Source organism: Lissotriton helveticus, chromosome 7, assembly GCF_964261635.1.
Source record: "Lissotriton helveticus chromosome 7, aLisHel1.1, whole genome shotgun sequence".
Taxonomy (NCBI): domain Eukaryota; kingdom Metazoa; phylum Chordata; class Amphibia; order Caudata; family Salamandridae; genus Lissotriton; species Lissotriton helveticus.
Genome location: NC_136068.1, coordinates 1,806,629,996 through 1,806,647,038, shown reverse-complemented (window position 1 = coordinate 1,806,647,038; position 17,043 = coordinate 1,806,629,996). Strand labels below are relative to the sequence as shown.

At 41.5% G+C, this 17,043-nt stretch overlaps 1 protein-coding gene across 3 annotated transcripts in view; it reads right to left on the bottom strand.

The window, feature by feature from the left end:
• LOC144770790 (phospholipase A2 inhibitor and Ly6/PLAUR domain-containing protein-like) overlaps nucleotides 1-17,043 on the bottom strand; it is a 299,505-nt gene that overhangs the window by 92,440 nt on the left and 190,022 nt on the right. For all 3 annotated transcript variants that reach the window (XM_078655543.1, XM_078655544.1, XM_078655545.1), the window contains exon 4: nucleotides 9,013-9,156. In XM_078655543.1, the coding sequence (XP_078511669.1) occupies nucleotides 9,013-9,156 (144 nt within the window). The remainder of the gene's footprint in view (nucleotides 1-9,012; nucleotides 9,157-17,043) is intronic.

Genomic DNA, 17,043 nt, shown 5'->3' with positions numbered 1-17,043 from the left:
CTGCCATTGCAGAGCCTGCGTGAAGTCTGGGACTGCCATATCGACTTGGCAAGTGCACCCACTTGCCAGTCCCTAAACCTTTCCTTTTCCACATGTGAGTCACCCCTAAGTTAGGCCCAGGGTACCCCATGAGCAGGACGCATTGTATGTAAAAGGTAGGACATGCCCTAATGTGTGTGGCATGTCCTGATAGTGAATTACAGCCAATTTTGTTTTTCACTAATGCAAGGCTACCTAGGCCAGAATGGGCAGATTGATTATAACATCTTATCATCCGAAGGGACTCAGGCAGCTAGGTAGAAATTCGAGTTTAGTATGCCTGAACTCAGAATGTTAAAATACATCTTTTAGTGTGGGTGACTTTTACATTCTGTGTTTGAAAATACCACTTTTAGAAAGTAGGTAGTTTCTTGCCTAACCATCCAGCGAGTGAGTGACAGGGGGCTGGAGAGGGCTTTGACTCCAGCAGTCTGATGTTTCAGGGCTGGGCTGAATAGGACCTGCATTGAATAGAGAGTGGGGGGCGGAGATTTTCTTTAATTGACCTGAGCCCCAACCTGAAATAGAGAGTAGGGGAGGAGATTTCCTTTCAGCTACCTGGGCCAGGGCTGCCTTCAACAATGCTGTCTCCACCTCCTGCCAGGAAGCTGCACAGAACTGGTTTTGGCTGGGCACTGGCACATTCTGCCTTCAAAGGACACAATATTTACTGGTATAAATATTGGGGCCCAGACCCCAGAACTAAAGATCACTTCTGGGAATCAAGACGGACCTTTGCCAAGGAGAAGAACCAAGAAATCTGAAGGAGGAGACTGCCCCTGTGCTGTTTGCTATTTCTAGGCTTGGCCTGTAGTGGTTACTTTATTTGCCAAGGAAAGGGGAAAAGGACTTTTGTGAACTTTTCATAATCTTGAAGAAGAATCTCCAAGGTCTTGAAATTTGCTTGCCTCTTGCCTGAAGTCTCAGGGATACAAGACGTCACCACCAGCTCTCCCTGAACTCCCTTGATGTGAATTCTACCTGCATACAGGTGCCTACTGTTGTTTGGGCCCTCTGAGAAGACTGCGTGTTGCTGGGAAAGCGATGTAATGAGGAGAAGCGTGTCACCGCCTCAGCAGTTGCCGTCGCATCGCCGAAGAAGCGTGCCGCAGCTGCTTACCGTCACATCACCGGCAAAGCGCGTCGCATCACCGGAGAGTTAGATAAAAACACAGGACTATGTCCCATAAACATCTTGAGATCTGGGTAATTATACATTAAAAGACATCAAAATCTCAAAAGGTAACAATAGGGGAGTCAGTTATACCAGTATATAAAATACATTATGAGGCAGGGGACAGCAGGAGACTCAAGTAAGGTTTTTCAAAAGTGAGTCTCCCGCTGTCTCCTTCCTCGTAATGTGGCATCATATATTTGGAAAAGGTTTAGATATGGTAAAGTTGTAACAGCACAGTTAGCATGAAATGCATAGGCAGCCCAACTTGGACTTGGTGCACAATTGTGCTTGTGACACATATACATGGCGACGCAAGTGACAAGGTGAGAACAGTGGAACGACAACAAGTGAGATAATAAATACAAGTGACTGTGTGGTTCAGCACAAATTGATTCACAAATGTTCTGTAGGCATAGATGGGAGGGATTTGGGTAGAACCACACAAAGTAGAGGCGCCTTAATTTGTGCTGTGGGATCGAGGACGTTTCGATCCTAGGAACTCAGGATCATCATCAGGACAGGGCTGCTGTTTTAGGAAGTGCTGTACAAGGGGTAAAGGAAGACGTGTCAAGGTGTGGACAGGAAAGCTGGACGGAGCGTGTGGTGAGAACAATGTAGGCGCAAGGGGGCCTGCTACTGAGTCAGGCTGATAATGGTACTTTGGGTTGCGTACCAGGCCTAAAAAACCCGGAGGCAGCAGGGGTGGTGGTCTGGTAGAGGCCCTGGATGTACTCGGTCCCACGTTTGTGTCAAAATATTCAATGGAGGTGTTGGATGAATCGGAGAAGGTGATCTGTTGGTTATTCTGAAATCTCCCCCAATTGCGGGTACTGGGTGGGATGTATGGAGTATTGTAGAATTTGTCACGCAGGTATTGATATGTTTTCTCGGTATTGTAGAATCGGATGTCCTTCTGGATCTTGGTGAATTTTTTATTGAGTTCAAAGGTGTTGAAGGTGGCTATGGTGGTATTGATTTTGTACAAAAGATTCTTTGTGTCTGTAAAAGCGGTGTCTGCCAAGATGAGTTTCTCAAGTTCTGCTATTTCTCCAATTCTTTACGGCTATGTTCGATAGCAGTATCAATCCCCAACACCATCTAGTGGCGCAAACAAGTGGTATCTAGATTACTGAAGCCTGTGCGCAATTTGGGGTCTTGGGTGAATATAGCAGGGGTATTGCGTATTTGTAGTCCTAGGGGGATGATGTCAGATTTGAGATATTCAGTCAACATGCGAGCATGGAGGTTTGTTCAGATCTGTTTCTTTTTGAGTTTCTCTAGTTTATCTAACAAGACACGGGAGGTGCTGGTGGCCGGGGTAGGGACAGTGGAAACAGGGGCGCCCGAAAGGAGTGAAGGGCCGCTAAGTATATTTTTAATGTAATCTTCAGAGTTCGTGGAAGTCTCCATTGAAATTCTTAATTGCTAATAAATGGCAAAAAGATGGGCTAAATAAATTAGTCTGAAAGTAAGGGTCACACAGGAACCTACTCTCGCAGCTCGGCCGCTGCTCACTATCTTAGAAAAAACCACAGGAGTATGACCCATAAACCTCTTTAGATCTGGGTAATTATACAATAAAAGACAATAATCTCTCAAAAGGTAACAATAGGGGAGTCAGTTATACCAGTATGTAAAATACATTATGAGGAAGGAGACAGCGGGAGACTCAAATAAGGTTTTTCAAAAGTGAGTCTCCCGCTGTCTCCTTCCTCGTAATGTATTTCCCCTTACTTTCAGACTAATTCATTTAGCCCGTCTTTTTGCCATTTATTAAAACATAAAGGCTACCTTAGAAAGAAAAAAAATCAGATAGGTGGATAAAGTGCTGGGAAATGTGTTTTTATTATCCTTTAGGATATTGAAAAAGAATGGAAATACAAGCCAGGGTCCCTTGCTTGTCCTTTATCAGGATATCAATGCACACAATTGGACAGAAATTGGTCTTGCTGAATGTTATACATTTTGCATTTGGAATATTTTCTAGAGGTGAAAGACCTGAGCAGTGGAAGCCCGTAGGGGATAGCTGAAAAGCCTGTATAAACTTGGATATAGTGTCTGAGAGTTGTAGTCTTAACTTTCTATGAAAAAATAATAAGCAGAAATACCCCATAAATGAAGCAGAGGTAGTGACTAAAAATGATAACTTAAACTCTACACAAGTTCTTGAACCACTAATGTTTTGAGCCAAAGTCAACTAGAGAAATAGTTTTAGATCTGAATACCCCTACTAGCAAAGTTCATGGCATGGAAAAGAATAATTCATTAGGGAGGGACACATGAGAGGTGAATATTTCAGAAAACGTACGTATCTGTGATCTAAGTTCTGCATCCTAGGTGTTTTCATTAAATTAAAAAACAGAACATGTCACAATTCCATTATCTGGTCACTAGGGTTCACTCATGTATCCCCTGTGAGCTTCTGCCTTCATCCCTCTCAATGGCAGTACACTCAACACTCTTATGTTCCATTGCTGGTTTTTCCTTCATCTTCCTGGTGCCTTATAAACTTTTCCCCAATCTTCTCCTGGTGGTGATAATCTGTTTGACATCATGAATCTTGAGTCCTACAGAGACACTGATGCATTCTGATTTGTTTCCTTGACTTGTTACACTCTCAACTCCATTTCCTTCTTAATTCTGGTTTTCCTATTTCCCTCCTTGTTGCCTGCCGGCTTCCATGGACTTTTCTAAGCACAATACCCATGTGGTCTTCCCTTCACTGAGGCCTCCCTGATTCCATGAACCTGGTTGATGATGCGCACCTGGCTCACTCTCTGTCCCTGTGCCTCCAGCAATATCTACCCTTGAACCTCAGTGCGTAGCAGCCTGCAACAGGCTTTTCTGCTGAAGTTCCACTTTTGTCTTGCTGCTCTGAATCCAGACATGTTCCTTGATTCCCTTTTAACTTGGTTTCCTTTTATTTTCTTTCTAGTACCTGATTGATTATTATGCCTGCCATGGATCTCTTCCTTGTTGCCACACTCTCTGTATCTCCTTACCTGTGATTCTTGTTATGTCTACACTATACCTCCCCAGCCATTTTTGGTGTACAGTTACTCTGTGGTTTTTTGTCCCTTACCCTGCCTTCCTTGTTTCAGTCCTGCCATGTTTGTTTGTAGTTTCCTTTTCTTGTCCTCCCAAGTTGCTATCTCCACAGACTTTGAGTTCAGTCCTGTCCTTGAATCTGACCCTGAGCCCAGTTCCTGTTTTCAGGGCTCCTTACTCTATTCCCTTTAGTCCAAACCTGCTCCAGGCCGTAGATTCTGTCATGTCTTTTCCCTTCCCAACTATCAGGTTTCCCGTCCTTTGTGCATGAAACTCCTCCTCCAGAATTACCATATCCTTGCTGAGGTGAGGCTCTTTAGTTGTTAGTTTAGTGCCCATCTACACCAAGTTCCTGAAATAACGTGGCCATCTGTACAGGAACTGAGGACACAATGTAATACAAAAATAATGTTTGTAAAAAATAAATATAGGTTTTAAAATAAAACAGATGTCTGTTTAAAGGATTTATATATACTTAAACCCCAGCTAAAGCAGTGCACCACCTCTGCTGCTACCTGTGGGTTTCAGCCGGTAGAAGAACCCTCCTCTTTTGCAAGAGTGCAGGCACACATTATGAGACAGTTTAATATTCCTTTGCTGCTTTATTGTTCCCTTAATTCATAGCAGGCTTATGTGTGCCTTTCAACCCAGGCACAATTCTCTTTTGAGATGAACTGACAAGATAAATATGAACAGAATATATCACTTTACAAACACAGTTAAAGGGATGTTGTGATTACAATGCAAGAACAAAAAACACTGAAATTTACCACTTACAAGCCAAATGTCCCTCTCCAATGTGCATTCCTGTTGTATATAGGGAACAGTGTGCAGAAGACATTGTGACGCGAATGGGTTAACTAGCTTAGCCAGTGTTGATGAGTGAAAATGCATGGAGAAAACCCTTGTATCAGGTTGCGCTAGCAGGGACTCTCGTGACACTTGTTTTGCTATTTCTACTAGACAAAATTAAATGTACTGCCAAGGTGACAAATTTATGGTACCGGCCCGCGTTGATCTTGTGATGCTTGTTTTTGACATTCCATAGACACAGCTATCTGTGAAGAAGCTCTGATTATAATTCACTGGGGCAGCCAGGTGGAACATGAGAGAGACCTACCATTGAGGATGAACTGGCCCCAAGAGGACATGGGAGGATGATTGAGGAATACCAGAGAGAGCAAATTTATAAATACTAATAACAGGGCTAGAACTTGCCGGAAGGAGAAAACTGATTGAAGCTCACAGACCGAGTCCTAAAGAGCTTCCGTCAGCCCGAAGCCACTGCCCCACCCAGTTGTGCCGTTCCCAGTGTTGGAGAGGTTGGAGCAGGCTTCCAGGCACTGTGACAGTTAAGTTCCAGAGGAGGTGAAGGGCCTAACTCTATTGCTTTATCCTGGCTTGTTAGTTTCTTATTAGTGTGCCTTTAATAAGCTGCATTGCAATTGATTTAAGACTGTGTATGATAATATCACTGTGCTAGCATTGAACTGTACATGTAGATACATATATCAGATGTGACCATTTTACTATTGTTAGCTGAAAGTTTGTGTATGTTTCACCATCACTGCACCAGCATTGTACTGTCTACTATTGTTATAATATACAACTAGGAGGTTTTTTTGGTGTTCCAGAATTTCAAGGCGCACAACCAGAGTACCCGCAAGGTAAAGGTAAAAGTTATTAAATAGTCAGTATAGGCAATGAGGCGAACGGAAAATCCTCACAACCGCTCAGGGATGGACCAAGAATTAATCCATACGAAACATAAGAAAAACAACAATGCCCCTGCGCTATACAATATAGATATGTAATTCTATAGTGTTTAGGAGTATCAGTATTATCGGTAGAAGAACATTAGAGCACCACCAATTCAGTTTGACATAAAACAGTTGGCGAACAGGCTTGACAAAATAGAGGTATCGAAAAGTTCCGTTGTTGGTGTGGTATTTCTGTTTATTGTTCCTATACATGGGCCAACACGTGTTTCATCGCAGGGAACAGGCTGCGAATCTTCAGGGCCTCATGGGTGAAGGGCGTAACCACTTCGGTTTAGTGCTTAATTGGGAATCCTGTATCCGGAGTTTCCAAGGTATACGTGAGTAAAAAGCTCCGTGAGACCTGATGAGTCTCAATAGTTTTACAATGATGTGTGAACCGGGAGGAGAGAATAAACAGGTTACTTCGAAATGGCAACGCTGTTTGTTACGAGAAGAGGCGGGTGCACCTCATCTTTGTTGTTCTCCCTCTTGTGTTTCCCGGCGCCGTTTTCCAAGGACTATTGTTAGTTGATAGGTTATATTCTCCCGTGTTACAGAAATACTCTTTGCACCATTATATTATAAATGCACATGCAACTGTTTTTCTGAGGTATGTCGCCATTAGTGTTATTGCATTATGCAGTATGCTCATATATCGTTCTCTGATTGTTTGCTATCCTTAAGCTACTAAGCTAAGCGCCAGAGGTGAAATGCTAGACTTTCCTGTGCTAGTCACAGTTCCAAATTTACTTTTGTACTTTGACCCACTGCATTGTGAAAGATCTCAGCTTGCTTCTTTCTTGCTCCATTATTGTAGTCATGTTGCTTTATAAATACATATACCCATTCTGCCAATGTGCAACCATTATTGGTTCTATATGTATCCACATTCATGCTTTATTAAAGATAAATTGTATCCGCTAATTGCGTGTGTTGCTCCTTACTGAATGTCCTTCTTCTTTTGTTCTTGAGTGGCGTTGCTTGGGTTTGTTTACGGCAGCCAGTCCAACACAGCTCCTTATGACCTCACTTGCATCTCAAACTAAAACTTCAATGACCACACCAGTGAAATCTCAGAGAACGAAAGCATTGGTCATTTCATATTGCCCAGTAAAGACTCAAACTGGCACAACATACTGGTGGGCTTTCAAAGGAGTATTGGGGGTCCTTTCATAAGCCAACCAGCCCTTCTATAGAGATCTATGAGCCTAAAGCTTTGGGGGAACTCTATGTATGGGGCTGAGCTATAGGGCCACAAGCAGCCAGTTAGTGCTATTACACACACAGAGAATAGGTTCCTTAGGCATTTGTTTACTTTACTTCTGAGGGACCTTGGGGGTCGAGAAGCCCTTCTGGTACTTCCTGTAAGTCGAACACAGTGGGATTCCTAAGAGCTGGTTTGAGACCATGTCCCCTTTCTATACAACTATGCAAACGTGATTACCAGTTAAAAAACCATAGCAATTCACTGAAAAAAACCAAAGGTTAAAAGGAAGTTATAGTTAGGAATTAGCATTTAAAAAATGTAGAAATTCATTGAAAATAAACAAAGGTTACAGGGATGTTATAGTTAGGAAATAGAATTTAAAAAAAAACCTTAGAAATTCACTGAAAAAACCCAAAGGTTACAGGGACGTTATGGTCAGATTTCACTTGTGCAAAACCAGTGAAATTCAGCAGTTATAGTTAACTGAGCTAATTATAACTTGTGTCCCCGCAATGCACTGCTTATGACCTCACATATTACATCACTCATGACAGTCAGTGACATCACTCATGACATTTTGAATGACATCACTGATGACATCATCCTTAGAACCACTCACATACCTACTCATACCCCCATACAACCTCTTGTTTGCCCACTCACACACCCATACAATGACTGACATACCCATTCACAGACCTATACCAGTACTCACACACCCACTCACTCCTCCAAAGAGCTACTCCCATACACAGCCAGCAACATAACCGCACACTCACCTATAGAGCTACTCACACACCCACTTATTTAGCTACATCATCACACACCCATGCACTCATCTAATCAGCAACTCAACAAAGCCAATAATTCACACATGGAAGTACTCTGACACTCACTCACACAACCACTTACATACCCATTGACACATCCATACAAGCACTCAAACATTCCTGTGCTCACCCATACAGCCATTCACAGACGCTGACTGTTCAATAAAGCCACTCACAGATGAAGTCAATAAACTAAACACCTACTCAAACAGCCACTCACTCACCCATACAGCCACCTACACACAAAGTCAATTACTCATTCAGCTATTCAGACAAACACTCACTCATCCATATAGTCACTACACACTTACTTATACACTGATAGAGCCACTTACACCATCGCTTACCCACCCATACATCCACTGGCAGACCTACTCACTCACCAATACAGCCACTCACACAGTATCTCACTCACCACCATTGCTAGTCACAAAACCACTTATACAGCCACTCACACACCCATACGCACAAGGATACATACAGGCACACAGCCACTCCCATGATACATATTAAAAGTAGTTTAATATACACCTAGTATCCTATAGGTTTTATAGTACATTAGGATATAAGTTTAATAATCATAAACTCCTACAAAATACTTACACTCACTGGATGGTATCATCAGTGATGTCATCAAATTATGTCATTTAAGATGCCATCAGTGATGTCACTGACCATGTAATCAGTGATGTAATATGTGGGGTCATAAGCAGTGCATTGCAGGGGAGTACGTTATAGTTAGATCAGGTAACTATAACTGCCAAATTTCACTGTTTTGTTCACAAGTGAAATCTGACCATAACTATAACGCCATGTAACCTTTGTTTTTTACAGTGAATGGACTCTGGGCTACCCTGAGTGACATTCAAACAATGAATCATCTCAAAAATGAGTTATTCATGCATTGTGTCAACTGAGTTTAGGTCACAAAACTGGTGCATCAGGCCTCACTGAAAGTCGTTGTAACAGCGTAAGAGATGCACTTCGTCTCCACTCCGGTGCAGTTTACTGTATCTGTAGTATCACAGGAACTGGAAGTTACATCAAGGCACGATTTGCAGGTCACACCATTCAGCGTATCATTAGATGGAGGTACTGAAACAAAATTAAAAAGATCTAATTTCATAGCTGGCAACCGTTTTAAGACTCTTAGTGCTACACCAATATGCAAAGCGATGATCGAAGTCCATCTTAGCAATGTCTGGGTAAGTCTAATTGGCTTACAATTTAACAAATTGAAGCACTACCCAAGTGCATAATAGGCACTATATGAACATATGTCTAACACAAATTAATGTAATATTACACATACACAATTACGGTAGGTGAAAGTGGTTAACAAGGGAGAATTATTATGTCCTTTGTGTAGACATTAAAAAGTACATATGGTAACACACGTTAACTCATCATATTATAGGCCTGGGCGTAGTTCGCGGAGTTTTGCTACTCAGAACTACACGAAGTTACAAAAAAATTTGCGAAGTTCCGTGAGTGGAGGAGTGCAGTGTGAACTGCAGTTTGTGCTGGTATTCCACCGAGTGCCAGCTCGTGCTTGCGAACTTACCGTTTTTGATCGCGAGCAGGGATAAAACTCCGCCGCACTCAGCGGAGCTCGAGAGTGCAGAAAACTCCACAAATTCCGCAAATGGAGCGAAGCTCACCGCCCAGGCCTAATCATTTACCCATGAGAAAGGTATTACTTGGTGGACATGTCTCTTGTGTATATGTTTTTTAAGTACTTCAATATGTCTGCAACATTGGATTTCTTGAAGTATCCTGTACATATTCATATTGAGGAGCAGCGTAGAGCGGTACTTTATGCGCAGGGGGAGAGGGTGCTGGTGAGTCAAGATTGCATGCTGCAAGTGGCAATTTTTAAAGGAGGCCTAGCCCCCCTACCAGGTAGACCCACATCTTAGGTGTGACGCAGACCTTTGTTAGGCACACTCTCCTGCCTGTTTCTTTATAAATTAAGTTTGGATAATCCGGGTAATTCTTCAACTCTCTTAAACACATTTGAAGATAGTCCATATTTTATCTTCATTTTACTGAAAAAAAATATTTGATGCTAACATTCTGTAATACTTCTAGCAGCAACAATTCCTACCCCCGACCTCAAATCTGATAATGGGGCAACAACTGCCTTGTATACCTTTTGCAAACGGGTTTCCTGAAGTGTTGACCCTCTCAGTTGTCCTTTGGTCCTGAAATTTGGAATCATGAATGTAGATTGTCTTCTGGGCACTGCCTGTGTTTTGGAATGACAAATGTTTCATTCCTGGACATAGGAAGAATGTTTGCAGTGGTAACAATGGTGACCCAGCACATATTTACCTATCCCGACTTTTAACAACACTTCTCTGGACCTGTTTTGGCTAATTTGGACTTTGTAGTTGTTGTACTCTCCTATGAATGCGGGCAGGCCATTCTAGTTATTTGGGCTCTTCCTGGATTTAAAATGTATCTTCAGTTTCATCTTTAGTTTATTATAAGGTATCTACATACTGGATCCCCGTTCATAATCTACTAGGGTAATTTTTGATATTTGGGAGACCCCATTCTCTTAGTCACTTCACTGAAAAACTCCTTAGGACTTGATTTAGATTTTGCTGGACAGGAGATTTCAGTTATGAAATCTTTAGTTTTGTGAAATAATGAAAAGAAGATTCACATAATTTACAGCTGTGACCTTGAATTTAGCATACTTTTTTTTATATCCTGTAGAAAATGTTTTCTTTAGGGATATTGTGTTGGTTCACACAGAAAACAATTCATAGCTTAACCTAAGCTTTGTTTTACTTGCTGAGAAAGGAGAAAACACACATTAAAAAAATATGTTGCTCACTTTATCACCTTTTCTTCTAACATTTTGAGTTTCAAATGATTACCTTTCCTGCTTAATAATTTTTTAGTGGCTAATGTAATGCTTTCACACAGATTATTGTTTATTTAATATGCATTTTGCTTTATTAGAAGGTTAACAAATGTATTGCAATCATGGGAAAGTAGAATCAAACTAGAAATGTCCCATGTAAAGTTAGATTTATTAATAGAAGTTGCAAACTTGGAGATAAGGCCTGCATTGAGGACTGAAGGTAGGTGTGTAAGAATCACAGGGTAGTATTTGCTCCCAAGCGAATACTGAATTTCCATTGGTTGAAGAGGAAATAACAAGACAATATGTATTGCAACAATGATCTATGCAGTCTTATAAAAGTGTGTATGACTAGTACAGCTTCAGAACCCTTGTGCCACTCTATCAGACCCATACTCTGATTTCCATTTGCTACCGCCAATGCTTATTGACCCTTTGCTCCTGACTCTTTTGAACCTCTATTTATGAGAAGTTCTACAATTATTGATTATTGATTTTGAGCTTCATGCTCTATTCTCACTATTGCATCTTACTTTTGAACTCTTCATGGGTTCTGACTGACACATTGTTTGTATTATTCTTAGAATAGGGATTCTTTCCTTTATTATCAAGTCTCTATTCAGATTGATATATGACTAATTAATAATGTATCTGAAATACTAAACTTTTAATTAGAAAATAAAACTCAACAAAACTAATTACAATGCTCATATAGACTGAACTTAGAAATAGTACAGTAATTGTGATTTATGAGATTATAGCTCCTTCCATCTCAGATGACGATGGCAAAGGTCTGTCACAAGGGAAGATGGAGAGTTGTCTACCAGGGAAAAGAGAAAAATCCCTCACATGGCACCCATACAGCAGAGTGTCAGGGCCTTTACATGAGCCGCCATGATGGAGGCTCTGCTAAAGACTTTAGATCTCTGCCTGCCTGGTGGGGCTTTCTCAGTATGGAGGTCAGTCTCCTACCACGCTGGTGGAGTACTTTCCTCCATACATGCCAACATTTTGTAAGAAGAAAGTGGGAGATGTAAAAATAAAATAATCAGGAGAATGTACTTCCCCCATTGGCTTTTATTAAAGAAGAGGCATGTTCAGGCAGGAGACAGCCAAAAGAAAGCATTTCTTTTGCTTTAAAAATCGGGAATCTCCCACTTGAATCAGGTCTATTGGCATGATTGATCCCTATGCTACCCTGACTAAATTAGCCATGCAGAGAAACTAGCTCAGAGGTAACTGTATCTCCTCTCATGTTTCCAGATCCACAATGGGATTTTTGTCCACTGTAGGTTTCACTCCCTGATCCATGACTTTGTTAGTTTGGAGATGGTTTACTAATAAAACATGTCTCCCTTAGGTTATGGTGTATCTAGGTCCTCCCATATAGATTTTTGGCTTCAAATATATATTAAATAGTTGTCATAATTTTAATTACATTAAGGAGTCAATGCCCCCCTGTCTCCAATATTTGTAATTTCCTGCGCTACATAGCTAGAAATTGCAACTCTACAAAACCACATTGTAGAAAACATTGCCAAATCCCGGCGTTCTAAAAAAATGGATGACTGTTCACTGTGTTAAGACATTCTAGCAAGGCCCATCACACAAGAAGTGCTCAAGCAGGGGATACACCATTTCTCTTTCTGTGCCTTCAAGAACAGCAGAAGGCTGGCATAGGATGTGAGCCCACATGAAACTAGCACAACTAAAAGGTGCACTTTTAATAAACCATTAGGCCTTGTATGTCAGTTTAAAATCATTGTATTATATGATAAGAGCATGGATGAAAACAGAATCTCTTTAAAGAGGCATATCAGAGCTAAGATGGAATTGTTGATGTGCACAAAAGGCCAGCTGTGAGTAAATATCCTTTCTCCTGGTTTAATAATTACACAAATGCACAGGCTCCTGCAGTTCTTCTTCATCTAGCTATCTATCTAGATAGCTATATAACCATCTTTCTGTCTGAAGTTTGAGTTGTATTATTTGCTTATCTTTTTCACTATAGAACACTTATAATAAATGTTTAATACTGTTTTTTAATTCACACACGACATTTATTTGGTATTGTGTTTGGGTGTTATTAGTGTATGTTGTATTTTCATTATTTTACATTAGATGAATGCGAGTATGTCAGAGGGCAGGTAAAGAGCGGGCCCATCTACGCCTGTCCGCGGCCGAACACAGCTGGGCGGGACCACTTCTCTTGATTCTGTGATCTGTGATTGATTGAACAGAGCTCCTACAAGGTACTGTATCTACTTGGTTTTGTTAACCCCATATTTCATACTTCCTCTTCATCTTCCTTGGCTGTACCTGGTCACCTTGCAGCACTTAAGATATCTTAATTTTGGGGCAGGTTTATGAGTTTAGCTGTCTGAGTCATCTGTAAGGACAAACGTTAGATTGCTGAGACAATTTTAGAGTTAATGGGCTGCAGCAGTCGCAAAACACTTGCTTGCCCTTGAGAATGGGTAAGAGGAAGTTTAATGTGAGCTATAGCTACCACATTGAATTATTTTTTAACCAAGGCAACTAATGTCTTGTCAAAGAAATTGCTCTTGCTGAGAGGAGGCTATCGATGGAATTCATAAATTAGCCTGATGATCCTTTATTTGTTGCTGGCCCTCTGCTATTGGTAGATACAGCAGGCGTACCATTGCTTACAAATTCTATTGCCAAATTGTTCGACAGAATTGACAATACACTGGATGATGCTTTCCTATGAGCACCACCAGTAAAAAAGAAGAGGAGTAGAGTGAAAAAAGTTGATCAGCCACCCAGGAAGATTACCTGTCTACTAACGACTGACCATTTGGACATGGCTGTGGATAAACTAATTCCTAAACCTGAATCTGTGTTACAATCACTCCTGTCCCCTATCATATCACAGCTCACAGGGATAGAAACCACACTAACGCAAATCACACAGTTGGCCTGTACCCCCTTAAGAATTCTGAGGCTGTAGTGGTGGCGGGAGAAGCAGGGATTAGTCACAAAGCCACACCTGAATCTGCTGTACCCTCTAGTGAGGGACACAAGCCCATAGGGTGAAGCGACGGGTCACAGAGACAAACAACCTGCTCAGGGGGCACCTCAATCCAGCAGCGGTCCGGGTCCACTGAAAACTGTAGGAGCAACAGGGGGTTGTGTGAGTTCAGCATCTCAGAGGTACCCTGTTGGCTAAAGGACAGATCCTCGTACTGAACCTCCATTCAGAGGGCCTATTGTTGAAGGGTCCAACTCATCAGGTCCTCCTCAAATGACCCTGGGGGAAAGGGCTGTTTTGAATTTACCCCCTGAATCTGCCCCTCTGGTGGCTGTCTTGACAGGCATCCTCCTATTAAGCAGGGTACAATGGAGTCCACGATAGACCCGCTGCATAAGGTTACCCACTGGTGAGACAACACAATAGTAAATGGACACTATATATCTCCTCATGTCATCATGGCCAGAATAGTAGGCTGGGTTGGCACGAACTACAAAAGGATAGGGAAGGCGACTGTATTGTCATTAACCTTAGACACACCAATCACCTGATAGCTATGTTCTACAGCCACTACATGAAAGAGTCCAAATCTTTTATTGGGGTTTACTTTTTCTATCCTAAAGGCATGTCTAACCCTGTGAAATTGCATTTTAATAGGGTTTTCTCCCCATCAAGGATATCACAGCGTCTGCTTTTTAGTTCAATTATTCCTTTGACCAACATATATGCCCCACTGAAGGACCTTGATGCTATAAATTGCCAACTGTGATCTTCAGGGTATACGAGGTCCAAAAAGCCATTATGGACACAGCCAAGCAGAAAGCGCCAGGTCCCGACTGGGTCCCATCGGATCTTTATAAAGCTAACTCTGTGAGGTGGTCTAAGATCTTGACCCAGGTTTTTATTGCAGCAGCCGTGAGAGGCCTACCCCCCTCGTGGTCTACTGAGGTTATCATACCAATCTTCAGGAAGGGAGCGAGGGACAATTCAGTCTGCTATCACCTTATCTCCCTACTTGATTTGGCTGCTAAAATTATGGGTAAGGTCCTTTTGGACCACCTAACACTATGGCTAGGAGATTCCACTAGTATCTCAGAATTGTGATATGGCTTCAGGAAAGGGAGAGGAACCTTGGCTCAATGTAACAATTTGCTTCTGGTGATCTGTCGATATACAACTGTCAATAGAGGAAATCTGCATATGGCCTTTTATGGACCTCATGTCTGCATTTGACTGTGGTAATAGTTCTATACTAAGGCTTTTGCTAATATAAATGAGCATGGATGCCAATTTGGTAGCGTTCTTGCATTGGTCAAACATGAATCTGAGAGCCTCTCATAGATATAATGAAAATGGCTCAAACTCAGCATCCTGGGAGGTCAAGGGGGGGAGGCAGGGATGCGTTTTAGCCCCAGTTTTGTTTACTCTATACATCAACAAAATTGAGGAAGTTCTGACAGCTGCATATAAAGACATGCCCAGATCAGGCTCTAAACTAGTCCCAGCTCTGCTGTATCCAGATGATGCAGTGTTACTTGCCAGAACGATTGAGGGGTTGCAAAGTCTTGTAAATACTTTTATAGATTTTATGGTCTCACTTGACCTTTCTATTAGTTTTTCTAAGTCTCATATAATGACAACAGGAAGAACAAAGCTCTTCAAATGCAGGCTTTTGTGTAGGGGAGGTGATCTGACTAAAGTTTCTGCATTCCTTTACTTAGGTGTCCTGTTTGATGAAAGGGAGTCTCGGGAGACTGGGCACACACCCTGGCCAGAGCAGCTGGAGCCACATGGATCTTGCCAGGAGACTGGAAGCCAAACCGTTACCCGCCCTATTGAAGGTTTACAATGAGAAGTGTATTGCCATGACCACTTATGGGGTTATAAAGATGTTAGTGAACTGCAGGCCATTGAGAATAAAGGTAAAGACAGCGAGCAACCCAATATACCCTTGGGGGCTTGGGTGAAAGTAATAAAATGGGTAGAGAATGCCTCCAAGGGAGTTTTATTTGAAAAAGAATTCTAATATTTTGACAGTGTTGATAAGGTAGGACAATTGAATGGTCCTAAAGGAGTTTAGTTCAGTTAATCATGTATCTTCAATACAAATTTGACTCATCATACATACATACATGAAACATTTAACAACAAGCAACAAAAGACTACAGAAAGGTGTATATGCAAAATATTGAATTTTATCAAAAAAGTATGCAGGGGTTAAAATACAAATATATAAACAGAAATACAGGAAGAGTACAATCAGTTTCAGTTAGCTTCTCTGTAAGACTGTGTGCACCTATCCAAAATATAATGTTAATAATTTCCAGAGGATAAGGGTAGAGGTCGACGTTTCGGTCTCCTATGAGCAATTCCTTGAGACCATCATCAGGACTGATCAAATAATATTTGTAAGACCCTTGTTAAATTTAAGCCGCGGGATGGATAAATTCTGAGGGGCACTACTGATGTAGAGCGATGGAGATTTTGTGCTCTGCGCACATCCTTTGTTTTATCGCGGGTCTATTCTTTGTCAACAAGTCTACAGAATGATATTCACGGATAGGGAACAGCGGAAGTGCTGGTTAGCAAACAGTGCATAAATTAGGAATATGCTACTATTTGACATATATTTATGTGAATGTCAGAGAGCAAGATTTGAAAGTGCATCATCCATGTATGGCATTGGATAAATCTAAGTACATTATTTTGTGTTGCATAAAATATTCTGTTCTTTCCGCACCTATTGAATGGGAGGAGGTCGAATTAGCAATCAATTTATTAGCTAATGGTAAAGCTGCAGGCCCTGACTCCATCCCTTTGGAATTTTATAGTGTATTTCAGTCAGAGATTTGGGCGGACTTTTTAACAATACTTTGAGATGCTCAGCTAGGTCATATACCAGACTCATGGCGTTACACCACTATTATTCTCTTTAAAAAGAAAGATAACCTGGAGTTAGATCCCTCATCATTCCGCCCGATATCGCTGATTAATACGGATAGTAAGATATATGCAAAAATGTTGACCAGCTTTGGTGATCTCCCCACTAGTTTCAATACGCGGGCATGGCGTTATTCCCGGTAGCGATACGGCGGACCATGTCCGTCGTGTTATT